This window comes from Limulus polyphemus, unplaced genomic scaffold (assembly GCF_000517525.1).
Source record: "Limulus polyphemus unplaced genomic scaffold, Limulus_polyphemus-2.1.2 Scaffold850, whole genome shotgun sequence".
In the NCBI taxonomy this organism is placed as follows: Eukaryota; Metazoa; Arthropoda; class Merostomata; order Xiphosura; family Limulidae; genus Limulus; species Limulus polyphemus.
Window position 1 is genome coordinate 373,178 of NW_013666460.1, and position 16,907 is coordinate 390,084.

The 16,907-nt window shown below is 32.5% G+C and overlaps 1 protein-coding gene across 2 annotated transcripts in view; it reads right to left on the reverse strand.

The window, feature by feature from the left end:
- Positions 1–13,532, reverse strand: part of LOC106460861 (doublecortin domain-containing protein 2-like) — a 45,395-nt gene extending 31,863 nt beyond the window's left edge. The window contains exons 1-3 of one of the 2 annotated variants that reach the window (XM_022387672.1): positions 12,956–13,526; positions 4,907–4,961; positions 1,513–1,589 (exon numbers count right to left, since the gene is read on the reverse strand). In XM_022387672.1, the coding sequence (XP_022243380.1) occupies positions 1,513–1,589; positions 4,907–4,961; positions 12,956–13,320 (497 nt within the window). In that variant the 5' untranslated portion in view covers positions 13,321–13,526. Of the gene's footprint in view, positions 1–1,512; positions 1,590–4,906; positions 4,962–12,955 lie in introns of both variants that reach the window. The other variant, XM_022387673.1, reaches the window with a different exon arrangement.
- Positions 13,533–16,907: the final 3,375 nt, after the last annotated feature.

Consider the following 16,907-nt stretch of genomic DNA (forward strand, 5'->3'; position numbering starts at 1 on the left):
TACACTAAACTTTTCTTCACATTTTACATTTTCTATATTTAGATTATCTTGGCTCTCAACATTGTCCAGTCCTAGTTTAAAGTTGTCCTTACAGTTGAGTTAGTAGCTCTTGAAAATAAGTCAACCCTTATCCTAATTAAACATAAGCCAAAACACTCACTTCTCCCATTGAACTGATTCCACAAGTCCAACCAGACAATCTGCTCACCCTTACAATTTAACCTCAGTCTAGCATTCAGCCCTAGTGACATACTTATAATTTCATCCCCAAACAATTAACTCTCAGTAGTACTCTTGACAAAATTAAGTTATGGCACTTTTCTTTAAATACCTGTATCAACTTACTGTACTTAACAATTAGTTTCTTTGACCTTCCCTTCTCATAACTTCATCCCCACAATTAATTCTTGGCAGTATCCCTGACACAATTAAGTTATGACCTTTTTCTTTACACGCATTTATCAACCCCTTGTACTTATTAATTAGCTCCTCTGACCTACCTTTTCCAACATCATTAGCCCCTTTGTGCACAATAAAGACTGCAACTCTGCTAGCACCTTTTCTTATATCTATTGCTCTGTCAGTTATATCCTCCACCACTGCTCCTGAATTGCATAATCTAATTATTTTCTCCTTATTTAATCCACAGACTATCCTAGACGCATGACATTCCAAAGAATCACCTATAACTATAACCTCCTTAGGTTTTTCATTCTCATCATTTCCTGTCTCTTTTGTTTTCCTTCCTTCCCATAATTCCTCATCTGCACAAACTATATATAGAAGTGACAAATAACTAGTGTTTATATATTTATGTAATTATACAATATATTAGTCTATTTTATAACTTGACAATAAGCTAAATTGCAAGTAAAGTCAAGATATACTTGCTAAGACTAATTTAACATTAGTAATACTTATACCACCAAACCTAATTTAAAATTTTAATCCTACTGATAATATTTACCGATCTTATTAAATCTGAAAAGCTGAGTGTGTCCCAGTTTAATGATTTGAAAATCTGATCATCTTATGTATAATTTTAACCAAAAGCATTTTCTCCATGGTAAACTAAATTACTTTATAGTATGGTATTATGTATCCCAAAACATCAAATGTAAAAATTATCTTTGATTTATTTATATCTTTGTATAGAGCATTCAACTTCTGAAACTTTTTACCTAATGCAAATTTTCTATTTAGTTATTTGCCTTAATATATTTGCCATCACAAAAATCTAAATAAAGTTTAAACAACTATATTTCTTAAGGATCTAATCACAGGTGAAATCAGTCATCAAACAATACTGTAAATTGTGATAAGATATACAGAAATGTGACTGAGAAACTTGGATAAATTATAACTTCCAAATTTGAGGGTAAGCCCATTGTTAGTCATAAAATACCCTATGATTATAACTGCTTATATATACCTTTTGACAAATATTAAATTTTACAATTACTGATAGTTGAGTTCTGCAAAACATACAGTAAAAATATCATAATAGCTTACAAGATTGTCAGCATGTCAGGTATGGAATTGTGAATTTTGACAGAAGCTTGGACTTTACTATGGCTAGCAGGCTTGACCTGTAAACAGAAGATTTAAAACAGAACAGAAATTTTTTTATCCTTCAATACATTATTGTGTACTAAAAAAAATAGGATGCAGCAATGTTACTTATTAAAAAACTAAAACTTGCATTGTTATATGTATTAGTATGTCCAAGCCCACATTAAGGTAGTTTGAGGCCCTGGCACACTTATTTTTTTGAGGCCCCTTGAATAGGGTACAAGCAAATTTGAAGTTAATTATAATTAATACATATTAAGTTAATTACAAAATATGAGCTAATTATTTGAAGTAAATTAGAATATGATGCATCTACATTTTAAGGATGATATATTAAACTAAACAATTACAATAATAATTATTTACTTGACAACATGGCAAGTAAGAATGAATTAGGTACATAAAAACAATATAGGTATTGTACAACATTATGGAAGCATGCCAGAATACCCTATAATTGCTTTTTCCTTGCTTTGATGGAAGCAAAATCTCTAATTACATCTTCATAATCTATTTGCCTAAGCAATGTCCTTTCTATCGTGAGCAAGGAAAGGGCGTTTAAGCATTCATTTACAATCTAAGCATGCAATTCTTTTTTTACTCTAGCCATTTTAGAAAAAGTTCTCTCTGCACTGTAATTTGTGGTGGGTAGGCACAAGTATATTCTCAATACCATATCAACACTAGGAAAAACAGATTCAAGTCTGTTTTTTCTGATTGCTTTGATGCATTGTTGGGTGAATGGTGTTTCATTATTAAAAAAAAATAGCAAACTGAACCATTTCATTGGGAAAAGATCTGTTTAGATCTGGAGACTATATGTCTCCCAATCTCTTAGCTGCAGCAAAAATCTCATTCTCATTTAAATTTTTGAAATTAGATAGAAAATCAAACTTCACTTCTTTCACTTTATATGCAGCAAGCTGATTTTCCAAACACATTTGAAACTTGTCAACTACTGGTATAAAATTGTCTATGCAAAACTTCTGAGTTGCAGATAAACTAATTTCACCTTCAGAAGTCTCATCATTTGCCAGCTTTCTTTTTCTCTTTCTAGAAATCTCACTACTAAACTGTTCTTCTACTATATTTGAAAGCTTATGAGCTTGAATTTCGATTCTATTGAATTCTCCGCAGAGTGAATTTACATATTCCTTCAATGAACTGATAAGCTTTACAGCAGTAGACAAATCAAGGCTCTTTTCTTGAAGCTTAGCACTTGTAGCATCAAATCTTCGAATAATTTTATACCAAAAGAATGTCATAAAAACAATATCTAATGTTCTCATTTTATTCATCAAAGCAGTAGTTTCATTTCTTACTGTTTGCCTTGCATCAATATCCTTAGATAAGTCTTCAAGGTTGGGAAAAATTATGTTGAAGTTTTCATACAGAATTTCTGTTGAAACTGATCTGGCTGACCATCTTGTTCCACTGAGGTTCTTAAGAGTAATTGTCCTCCTGTCATCACTTCTTAAGCCATCACAAATGCTTTGCTAATGCTTGGTTGAAGAAGCATAAAAACTGTACAGAGTTTGAAAAAAATTAAAAAATTCGATGCACATTTGCAACTTTCCACTGTGTTTTCACACCTATTAGATTTAATTAATGTGCTACACAAGGGATTTAATCAATATATTGGTTTATGTTCTTGAGATGCGCTTGTAGGCCATTGTATTTACTGGACATATTTGCTGCATTATCATATGATTGTCCTCATGCATTTTGAATATCAATTCCCATCTTATTTAATTTTTCTACAACAACTTCAGCCATTAATTTTCCTGTATGCCCAATTGAAGAATCATAACTGGCAAAACATTCCTGGGTATCCCCTTCCTCGTCGACGTATCACAATATTATAGCTAACTGATCTGAGTGTGAGACATCAGGTGTGGAATCTACAATAATTGAAAAGTGTTTAGCATTGCGAATTTCATCAGCAATTGTCTTAAAAATTTTATTAGCCAGCAAAATAATAATTTCTTCACAAACTGTGGAGGATAAATATGAAGTAATGTCCACGCTCATATTTCCATGCATTTCAAGGTGCTTGGTCAAGAATGGATTGAATTTAGCTGTATATTCTAATGCAGCTAAAATGTTGCCATTGTTGAAATCTTTAATCTCCTCTCTATCCTCTCTAAGTGCTAATCCTCTTCCACACAAGAATTTTAAACATTCAACAACTCAATGCAATAACTCCCGCCAATATTGTATATTGTTTTCTAAATCATTGTTTAACTTTGAATCCACAGTTTCTATGGTATTAGTTTGTCCCATACAGCAGTACACAGAATAAATGTGGGCTTTACTTTTGCATGGTTTTGTATAGTTCTAGAGCCATGCGACCAATTGCAGAATCCTTTTGTATAAGAATCATTAGAATCTTTAAAAAAAAAAGCAAAACATTTTTCAAGGAAAAGTAGAACAGATCAACCAAGCATGAGCTTTATGTAACTTGGTTAATGTAACATTTGCTTCATGTTACCGCACATTTTGACACTTCTTATGGTGGGAATTTTAAAAATCATTGTACAAAAGGCAATAAAACAATAAAATTTTGATTATAAACAGTTGTATAAGGTTAAGAAGTTTTAAACTATTTAGTGTAAAGAAATGTTGTTTTTTGCTACAATTTGAAGTAATTGTAGAAAGAAAACAATGGTAATTTTGATTTATTTCATGATGGTTACAAGGTTGGTCAAATTGATCTAGTCTGTATTGAGTAAGAATAGAACAAATCCCAGATAAAATATGAAGATTTATCAAAAAAAGATAAACAAAGAGTTGAACTGATGGTCCAGATCATCAGTAGGGGCCCCTCACAGCTTGGGGCCCTGGTGCAACTGTGCCATGTTTAATGCAGCTCTGAGTATGTCCACAAATAATCTAAGAACAATATTAAATGGAATAATAATAATAATAATCCATACAACAAATATTTAAAAATTCCTATATCAAGGTTGAACTTAAATATTTAGTAAATTACTTTAAACAGGAATAAATTTCCCTTTTGTTTTACTGAACTTGAGGTTTCACCTTATAACTTCCAGTGTTTTCCCTAAAAAGAGGTTCTGTTTATTAAGTTAAATAACTTGCAACTAGCAGGTAGAAATCACTAGATCTAAGCTTGTTATGAGATGATATATTCAACAACATGTAATTTTTCATTCAGCGTTTACATCAATTCTCTAGCTTGTATTGGTATAATAATAATAAAAGACAAATTTTCATTCTATAACCTAAGTTTTACCTTAAGTAATGTGATCTATAGGTAAAGTACATTAAATAACCTTAATTGCAACACCCAATATGCCTTAGACAAACATACCTTTGGGTTGACCTTGCGAACAGGTTTTTTAAGATTTCCTCCAATTTCTGCATATCTGAAGTAAAATATATATTTAAAAGTCAAATTAGGAGCTTAAAAGTAAATGGCATCTGTTATAAACAACTGAAAAAGAACAAATAAAAATCACCAAATTAAAAGGCTAAAACAAACAGTCACTAACACTTACAACATTTTGGATTCAATTGTACATAATATATTACTAAATTAAACTTATGTCAAGTGTTCTGTAACTTCTTTGCATAACAGCTTATATATATAATTTAACTTAGATGATTTGGGCAAAGTAATCATTTCTGGTGTGGTTTATGTTTGTTTCTGAACAATATTTTGTTCTTCAAGCTGAGAACTAGGTATTTTAATGAACTTAATTTGTGTTGGATAAGTTTATGAAGAACAAAGCTTCTATATAATGGTAATATTTGGAAATTGATAGTTAAAATAACTGTTTATAATGTTTTCAGTTATTACATCTCATACACAAAACCAGTTAAATAAGATTGACATCAATGTATCCAACATTTATAGTAAAGGAAGGCTTTTCATACATAAATTTATATTTCATTTATTACATATAAGACTGGGAATTCAAAATTTTTGAAGTTTCTACTCATATCTTTAGGAGCTTATTTTACACCATATTAAACTGGTATCTTAATTTACTTCAGCCTTTTATAGAACACTATCTAAATATCAAATTGCATTAGCAAAATACTTATTCTTGAAAGATGCATATATATAAATATCGAAGTTTTAGTTTCAGTGCACAAACTTATGTAAATGTCTAAATGAAGTTAAACAACATGAAATCAATAAAACTCATTGCAGTATTGTAAGTCTGCAGACATACCGCTGTTCCACTGGGGGGGCAAAATGTAAGGTAAATATTATCTGTGAGGCAATGATGGCTACTCCGCAGGATGTGATGACATCAAACATAATGAATGCAGTGTTTAATTGTTTTTTTTTTATTTTCTCATTTTTGGCTTGTTATGCATCATCCTCTTTTCTTAATGTGTATGAAAAAGTTAATCAACCCATGGTAGTGTCATGAAATGTGTGGGGGACATGGAGATCATAAAAGTTTAGAAATGGAGCTGAAAATGAAAAGCAACAGACAAAACTAACCATGCTAGAGCCTCTAAATAGACTGGTGAATAGCAAGTGGAATGAGATGCAAACCAGAGGCACATGAATCTGCCCAGTGATGTAAGTAATGGGAGATGAATGTGTTAGAAGAAGTCCACCTTCCAGCCTGCAAGATCTTTTCCAATGGTTGGCATCAAAAAGAAGCAAGAGAGGCTATGCTATGTTAAACCTGATGGGAGGTGATGCAAAAAAAGTGTATGGTTAGACTCACCAACAGAAGAATATGCTAAATGGATGAGCTGTTGAACCCAATCAGTTAAAGTGGAAGGAGATAAGTCCTGATAAGAGGAGGCATGTCATGATAAAAATAGGCAACAGAAATTTCCACAGAAAGGGACAGTCCAAGCAAGAGAGCTATGGACTGCTCATACAGGACATGCAAGATAATCAGGATTGGAACAATCATAAAATGAGGAAATGGAAGTAGGAGAGATTGAAGAAAACATCTAACCTCCTGCATAGGCAGCTATAGTCTTCAGATGAAAGGAACAGTCAGGGAATAATGTCAACTAGTCCCTATGATACAAGAGTATGGGAGGCATCTAAAGTATAAATGTTCAAATGATAACAATCATGAGCAAGTTGAAGGAGAAAATATATTTCAGGGACAAATGATATAAGGAATAAGAAGAGAGTGACAGAGGGACATGCAGTGGAAAACAGCCCACTTACATTGGTATAGAGAGAGAGAGAAAGAAGGGAGTACACCCAAACACCATGTCGTAAACAACAGACATTCAAGGTTGGTGGAGGAGGGACTTACAAAGAGAGATGGGAAGAAGTTGTTCTCCAGGCAACAAGCAGTACAGTAGTGGAAACCACAACTGAGCCAGCCAAAGAAAAGGAATCAGAAGAACCCAGCAAAAAGCATCACAAATCATAGAGAGTACCTGGGAAAGAAAGAAAAAAGGAGGACAGGCATAAAGAAAGAGACTGGACTAGTCCTGGCTCAGAGCATTGACAGTCAGAATAGTTGAGTCTAGGATTGGTGAGGGGAAGCTTGGACTTGAGAGAAGTCACAAAACCATTCATCAGAGGGGTTATGAAATGGAAACAAATCCACTGGAAGACTGAGGGAGGGAAGGATCTCTCTATGGGGTGGATCCTGTTTGCTTGAGATAAGCATTTCCCACCAAAGTCAAAACCCCTGGGGCATAACATGCCACTATGTGAATTTGATAATCGCTAGCCCAATAAAGGAATTCCAGGATGAGAAAGCAGAGGTCCTGATACAGGTTTTCTAGCATCCACTGCCAACAAAGAGGTCACTGTGTCCTGAAGATTTTGAATACACAGAGGATCAGTGGTAGGAGAATATGGTAGAAGATGAGGAGAAAGAGCAGGTGGAATATGAAAGTGTAGAGCCTAGTCATGACAAAGAACTTGCACAACCCAAAACCACTAGTGAAGGAAGACCACAGGTGGGCATTGATAAGTCCAGAGAATTGGCTCTAAAGATGAATAACTGCCAAGAGCTGCAACTTCCTGCTCTGTAGGAGAGAGGACATCAAACAGAAATGATTGGATTATGAACAGGAGATGGGTTAGTTCAATGCAACTGCCAAGGTACTCATGGTCTAGCAAAATAGTAGAAGATTGCTGGAAAGCAGCCTCAGCCCAGGATTCCAAATAGTTGGGAACATCCCCAAAGACTTGGTCTCTAAGAAAATGGACAAGATGAAAGTCACAGGTAGGAGGAAGGGAGGTGGACACCAAAAAGGAAAACATCCCAAAACAAGGAAACTAAGTCAAAATAGAGTCAGTAGAGGAATAAATGGAAGCCAAAATGGCAAACAAATAAGTAAGATTATCCCCTATGTCCTTTACAAAACTATTTGGATCGCAATGGAGAGCCTCAATTGTAAGGTGAAGAGTAGAGATATAGAGAAGAATTTGAGTAAAGATAAGATTCAGAAGAGTAGGTTGCTGTTAAGAAAGAAACAAAGAAGTAAAAAAGAGGAAAACCAGGCAGAGAAGAGGGACTCAAGAGACTGGAGTTTAAGAAATATAAAAAGGTCATGACCACAGGCCATAGAAAAGGAGATGTAAAGATGAGGAGGACAAGTAAAACATTTACCAATGAGAAATTGGGATAAAAAGCATCAGCATGGGTACAAATGTTTTGGGAAGGGAGAAAAATAAAGTCAGCAGAGGGAGGTTCATTAAGTAAAGGGACCCAATAGTCAAAAGGATTCACTAAAGAAAGAGAAAGAATGTCAAATACCTGAGTAACAAGCACAGCAGACAAAGGAGGGGGAGGTTCCTGTTTCTCATGAAGAAGAGAATAACCAGAAACAACGTCTAGAGGTGGAAAAAGCTGGTCAGGATATTCCACAGGTGAGGAAGGTTCCAAAGAAGGTAATGAAACAGAACAACAAGGGACCTGAACTGGTGAACAGGCAGGCAGAAGGGAATCAGACATCTGATGCACAATGACAGTAATATCATGAACAGATAACATGCCTCCAGTTTCCATTGATAAAGATGTAGAAGATACCTGACTAGGAACATCCAGGCATTGGGATTTAGAAGCAACAAGGATTTGAGAATTCATAGTAAAATGGATTTGTTTGTTTTCCTGTTTTATTTTTTTATTTATTAGCATATATAGTAGAAAGAAGAAACATGGTGGGTATAGAAAAACAAAATATCAATCAGGTAGATGGAATGAAAATGCAGCAAGGACAAAGGTAACGCAACACTAAAGAAAGAAAAGCACTTGATCAAAGTGACAGGAAACTCTAAAGACACAGGAAAAATCATATTTGGACACAAGCAGTTTCAAGGAAAGAATGACCCCATTACCATGTGCTAGTGTTCATGGGGATTACTGTGTAAGGAGGATGTGTCACCCTCATACTGGTGGAGGGCTGCAGCAATAGGCTGGTGCAATACATGTAAATATGTGTGTGTGGGGGGGTGTTGTTCAAGGGTTGTGGCATTGGCAGGAGAAATTCCATGGCAACTGTACATGAGGCATTAGCTCTTAATGGTGTAGAGAGGTAAATAATGCTTTTGAATAAGCATATTCTAAAGACTATACTAATTATTTGTAATTTTTCATAACTGCAAATCAATTATACATTGGTGATGAAAAGAAATCAGGTGTGACTATTGATAAATCCTCTAAAGCCCTGTTATTTTGCTTCCCCTTAATGTATTTAAAGAAATCTTTAGTGTTCAGTTTTACATTTTCATCCAACCTTTCTTCATATAACCTCTTTGATTTCCTATTTTAATAATACTCTTGATCTTCTATAATTCTCTAAGTCTCCCATCGTAAGAGTAGATTTAACTGTGATGAAGGATTGAATGTTATAACATAAAATTTAAGGGCAACTATGGAACTGTTGGTTCATCTAGGCCATCATACCCTCTAAACTGTTTTTTTTTAATTTAATTTGAATTACCATTCAAATATTTATCAAGCCTTCCCTTAACTCCCTTAAATTTACTGTATTCACCACATATGAAGGCAAATCATTCTAAAGGCCAACTAAACTTGCCCAAATTTATATTTACATCCCCTAGTCCTACCATTCTCACCATTAAATACAATAAAAGATGATGTACTGACACTATCATTTCCCTTAAACACCTCATTCAGAATCTCTCTAGCTCTTCTTGTTTCATGAGAAAATAAATTCAGAGATGTTAATCTGTCCTTATATTATAACTTTCCCACCCCAGGTATCATCCTAGTAGCCCTCCTCCTCTACAATAAAATTATAACCTTATTGGACCTGTATCCAATATTTATGTAAACATCACTAGCAACAGAGCACTGCTTGAATGATGTAAGAAACTGATCAACCAGAACATCAAGATCCTTTTCTTCCATAACATTGTTGAAGTTATTACCAGCAAAATTATATTTATAATTCAAATTATGTTACCCACATGCATTATCTTGTATTTATTATAATTAAAATCCATCTGCCATTTTTCTATCCAAATCACCAAATAATCTAAATCATTTTGTACTGCATCCTCCTTCTTGTAGCCATCAACAACCAAGAACTTAATATCATAAGCAAACTTAAGTAATTTATTGACCATCCCTTCATCTATGTCACTGATGTAAATCAAAAAGAGCTAAGGTCCTAATTCTGAGTCCTGAGGTACCCCTCTTGTGACATTAATCTACTTTGACTGAACTCCATTTATAACAACCTTCTGGTTTCTTCCACCCAGTAGCCACTTTTCTACCTAATGAGCCAACTTATCCCTCACATCTGCAGAGATTTTTATTTTAACAAGTCTTTTATATGGCACCTTGTCAAATACTTTCTGAAAATCCAAATACACCAGATATATACTCTTACCCTCATCTACATAAGCAGTAACCTCTTCAAAGAATATCAAAATATTATTAAGGTAAGATTTTCCCCTATTGGAAGCATGTTGACTATCCAACATATTATTAAGCATTGCTAAATGACTTCGGAATTTTTTTTTATCAAAAATGTTTCCCATCACTAATGTAATACTAATAGGCCTATAATTACTTGATTAATGTTCATCACCTCCCATAAAAGAGAAGTAAAAATAAACCAACTTCTAATCCTCTGGTACTTGACCACTATTCAAGAAAATAGTAACAAATGGCTCACTTATCCAATCTTTAACCTTCTTCAAAACTTCTCAATTTTTTTCTTAACAATTTTAGAATTAATGTGATCATCTTCTTTGATCTTATTTTAATAAAGCAATTGTTCATGATAAGGAATATTGCTTCAATTTTATGAATAAAAACTTAAGAACTAGAACTTCATAATCTAACCTTTTCATAATAATCAGAAATGAGCTTACTTTAAATCCTATCACTTTGCTTCCCCCTTACTGTATTTAAAGAAATCCTTACTGTTAATTTTTTACATTTTAAACCAACCTTTCTTCATCTACTCTTTTAGATTTCTTAATGTCCTATTTGATCAACTCTTTTGATCTTCTATATTCATCTAAATCTCCAATCATAGCAGTAAATTTAACTTCTTAAGTTTATAATGTATTTCTTTAATTTTATTGTTTATACATTTTGTGAGCAAACCTGGTCTTTTACTTGCAGCCACCTTTTTTTCTATAAGGAACATCTTTAATAATTAAAATTTTATTTTCAAAATTTTTCTACATTTGATCAGTATCTCCAATGAACTCAATTGCTCAATTCAACAGATATTTCTTGTTGCATCCAATCAAAATTTCTTTTTTTTTTATTTTCAACCCAAACCTAGTTATTCCTGATCTCTATATGCAATAAAACACTAAACTGAACTGAAAAATAATTGCTTGTACTCAATCTCCACCTTCTCAACCATTTCTGCATTAGAAGTTAACAATAAATCTGAAATAGCACTGATTCTAGTAAGGTTCCTAACAAATTTGTGAATAAAACCACCTTGAACAGTTTCTAAAAACCTGTATCCTCCCATGAGTTTACTCTTATATTTCCCAATCTATATGCTTGAAATTAAAATCACCTCTAATTATGACCTGATTTTCAGAGTACAACTGAACTACCAGGGCTTCAAGCTCAAGCAGACTTCTCTCCATTTAATTCACAACACAGGTTGGTTTTAACAATAAATTCTGAGTGAAGTAAAGAAGAAAGCTTGAGATTTGGAATGAAAGGCTGGAATATAGGCTTGAATAATACTATAAGAGCAAATGGTTAAGTTCTGGAAGCCAAGATGCACATTTGGGTATCAATAGAATTTTGAATAAGTATTTAAATAATATAATTTTTTTTATTTGTAATGTTCAGTGGGTGTAAAGTGACTTCAAAGAACCAGGAGGCTTTTTCTAACCACACTAGTTTTTTTGTTCTTTGATCTTGATTTTTTCTTTTTTTCAATTCCTCAAACTTTATAGCTTAATTATTTTAAATTAAGGATCATTGTAGTTTCAAAATTTCACACATTTTACAATTCATAGCTCAGGTTATTGACCTAGCATTTCAAATATATTTATCTTTTTGACTGTTTTTACTTATATTTGAATTGTTTACTTTTTTACTCAGATACGACTTAGCTTTTGAAAAGTTTTATATAATACTATTATAAAACTTTATAGACATACCTAGTTCAGGTAATACAAGCTAGATAATTTGTAAGAAAGTTTCTGTTGTGTGTTACTCTTTTAACATTTCAATTCAGTTATTTAAGCTTAATAGGAACATTTAACATGTTTTTACGATAATTTTGTTGATGTTCCTATATGCTGCCTTTTAAAAAGGTAGAAAGCAGAGCTGACCTAACCTTAGTTTAAAATTGACACTGTTTTACTTGTTTTTGATGACTGAAAAGAAACAGATTCTCAGCCCACTGCTATGTAGTATTAATATACCTCAGTGAAAGTGTACATATGATATTTGAACTGTTTTTTGCTTCTCAATAAATCAACAAGTTTAACTTTTTCACAAATCCAAGCAATATCATATGTAAATCAGTTCAGTTAATACTCACTTCATAGCTGGATTAGGAACTGATTAAAGTACTTCTTTATATAATAATTATAACACTAACAGGTAACTACACTTAGATTCATTATCAAGCATAATATTGGGCTTGCATTTGCTAAACACACTGCAATAACTATAGATTATGAGGACATGTGTTATAGAAGAAACAATTAAAAATTTTGTTTGTTGTGCCCAATTCAGAAGAAATGATATCATATTAAATTAAAATAATAGATTCTTTATCTGGAGTAACAACTTTACCTGGTTAAGCATAACTTGCTGTTTTAGTGTTTACAACTTTATAGGTTACAATAATTTTTATTTTGAGTTTAGCTAGTTTTGGTAATGCACTAAGCAACAGCTTTACTAAATTTGTAACTTGATATATTTAAATTATTGTTAATAATAAGTAAACTTTTTACCCAGGTTCGAGCTTTTTAAATCGTTCACTGCCTGCAGCTACATATTTATGGTTCATTTTTAAATCTTTGAGTTCCTCTAACTTTGTTCCATTTGCAGGTGTATAAATATTTCTCACTGCCCCGAAGCTAGGTTGAAGTTTTTCTGTCAAGTAACTTAATAGTGAATCATAATTTCTGTAGTGTTTCTTGTTCACTAAACACCTAAAACCTGGGAAGTGTTCGTCGCCATTGACATAAACTTGAATCCATTTAGAATCTGAAACGTTTGCAGTAACTACACTTCCGGCAGGCGAATCACCTCCGTCCGCAGTTGTATTTTCTTTCGGACCAGCCTCAGAATCATCTGTGTTTACATTTGATGCCATTCTTTGTGGTTTTTAACGGCTTCATGACCAAGTACGACTGTGAAAAGCTGAACTTGGAAGTTCATGACAAACACGAGTAATTATACAAGTTATACATTTTTAGCACAATTATTAAAAACTTACAGCACATAAGCATTTGCCCAGGAAGAGGGATAAATTACCAAAAACATTAGTCTGGTATTTAGAACGTCATGTGAAAGTCAGTCTTGTTACCAAGGCAACGTTATGTTGATCTAATGATACTTTAGTTTCACCTAGCGTCAAAAACGTTATAGAATTAATATTTTTATGTCAGGTGTTGCGTCAATAGCTCTTTAAATTAAGTTCATGTTTCAATGTTGTTGTTGCAAACAACGAAGAAACTAAATTTTTCAATTTAAATGACGTTTAAAACTTTTAACTACTATAAAAAAATATTTTTCTTACAAGAATGTGATTTGAAATTATTCTTATAAGCCATGTAGCATGGTTATAAAAACCATATATCACACATGCATATCAAATACAATTAATTTAGAACTAGTTAATGTAAGATAAGTATACACCAGCAATAACATTGTTTTCAAAATTCTATTTGATTTAAACTGACAACTAAAGCTTTTTTCTTGAGCATAAAACTGTAATTATTTATTTCAATATCTTAGTTATTATATTATTAAAAACGAAATGTTTATTATCTGTATTGAAATTCATTTATAGAACCTAATGGCTGCAAAAATTTTTCGATGAACATCTAAATAACAAGAGAGATTTTTTTTTCTCAACAGACTCAACAATAAATATTTACTGAGCATTTTGGAATATACACACCCAACTCTAACAAAAAAAAAAAATAAATAAATTATTGATACCAACGTGGAAATTGAATTGAAATGTTTGCATAATCATAAAAATATTAAGACTCATAGAGGAAAACAAAAACCAAGTGTGAAACCAGTGAATGAACTTCGATATAGACCAAGAGTAAGTAATTATAATCGGTTATTAAAAAACATTAAACATGTTGAACACAAGATGAGCTATTATTTAAGTTAGGAAGATGTTGTTTAATAAGAGTATTCTATTCTTGATTTAAAAATCCATAATGTGTGCAGTCCATAACTACAGCTTGGAAGTTCGCTTATGAAACTATTTGCCAAATGGTTTGATTGTTTATATACATAGCACTCTGTAGTATGAAGTGTTAATATATCGCACGATATTTTGTTTTATAAAGATGTCGCCACATTTACGCCCAACTTAAAACATTTTAAGATTATTTGTTTCTTTATTTTGGCTTAAGAACAGAGCTACACAGTGGGCTATTTACGTTGTATTCACCACAAGGATCGAAACTTGAATCATAGCATTATAAGTCGTCAAACGTAAACCAGAGTCACTGGGGCATATGTTCGCATGAAAAGCCAAGCTAAGATTTGTTTGTTTTAGGGCAAGGCCACATTGGACTATCTGCCGTATCTACCGCTGGGAATCGAACCCCGAATTTTAATGTTGTAAGACCTAGACTTACCGCTGTCCTAGCGGTGGACGCAAGCTAAGAAAGTGAAATGCGATGACACATGTACACCTTTACAGATCTTACTGCTATGCGAAATTTGATTGTCTTATATAGTTGATAACTCCTTAAGTCTTAAATAATTAACCAATAATTTTCTAAGTTACAAGTTGATGCCATGTTTATTGACATGCATTCACAATAAAGTTGTTTAATTAAAGGTTGTGACATATGCACTTTGTCTTCAGCATATACAGTACATCGACAAATTAACCCAGATTATCATCACTAATGAGCCGAGTATTGAAGCATAAAATAAAATATAAGTAATTTGAAAAGCATCGTACCAACAAAATAATGACAACAGACAAATATGTGCTATAGCGATCCAGATATTTTACACCACCATATCATACATCATCACATGGAACTTATAGGCTAGTAAGAATAGGCAATCGGTAATATATGTGACATTATTTCATAAAATATGAACTACGATGTAAACAGCAATATTGTTAAATAACTTACAAGAAAACTGTGATGACATTTGATTTGATATATGTTTAGAGATATCTATATTTGAAATTCTGCAACAGAACATTGATAGAACTGTAGTGGCGTTAAACAAATAACACATATGATCATGATACCTTGTTACCACCAATAGCTGCAGAATAAAAAAACGCAATGAAACTGAATAATAACTTAAAGTCTTTTTTAGGACATCTTTTAAAGATGACGAAAATCAATATATATATACTTATTAATGACAAATAATTATCTTGTACTAAATTGTTACCTGTATATGATCTATTAGAGACGCTTGACCCAACAATTATGCCCATTAATTAATTTCGTGGTAATAATTTCACAAGAACTTTAAAGCTTCTAAGAGTTTATGGAAAAGATGCATATTAGATTATCGTCCCCAGATGGGACAAAGGTAATTCTACGAATTTACTAACGCTAAAATGAAAGTGTTCTATTCCCCTCTGTGGACACAACATATAATTCGAAGTGGCTTTGATATGAAAAAACAAACAACCATATATTAAATTGCCTTTACAAAAATAGAAACCGAGAATTGAGTATCCTTATTACATTAAGACTGTTAGATTTTAAGGATAAAGAAATTCCATTCACCTAAACATGTGTCACTCAAAACCTACAAACAAATTAAAATGCACCCAATACTATAATATAAAACTAAATTTATAAACGTAGATAGTTTTTTGTTTGTTCGAAGTTAAGCACAAAGCTATACAATGGGTTATCTGTGCTTTGCCCACCATGGGTATCGAAACCAGATTTCTAGCGTTGTAAGTCCGCATACACACCGCTGTGCCACTGGGGGGGTACCTAGATAGTTTCACACTTTTCTACATAAATATAAGTCTAGTATTAGTGTTATTAATTAAAGAAGAGTTTGGGGGGATTGACTTTTGAAGTTACTTTACTAATAAAACTGAAATAATTTTTGCTCATCCCGTGACATAATCTGCTTAACTTTTTGCCTGAAAAAAAATCACATAACATCACATAAAAATCGAATAACATTGCAAAAAAAAAAAGATTTCAGACTATTTAATGTTTTTGAGCATGTGCAAGGTCTGTATATCTTATGTAAATTTACTTCAAATGGAAATGCAAGAGATAAAAGAAAAATATTAAATGTGTAGTCAAACAAAAATGTATTAATTAGTGAAAAATAAAAGTAAATGAAACGAAACAGAATAAAAAGCCAAACTAAAATGTAAATAAACGCAATCGTAACTAAAAACTATGTGCAAAGAAAATTTTTTTATTTGTTAATGATCAAAGTAAGAGGCAAAGAGCATGATAATTTAGACAAAAAAAAACAAAAAAAACAAACTTTTTCTCCAGAACCTTCTAGTAAAGTGACTGGTAAATAAACAAGTGGTGATAGCTGAAATCAGCTAATTGGGGTACATGACATTTTCATTGTCTCTTAGAATTAGTTACAACAACTATCACTATTTCAACATTTACTTATTGTTACGTCTCCGTTCGTTAGTTAATTTTCCGTAACTTCGTTCCGACGAAACTTCAGCGACACAAGTCTATTCTTAAT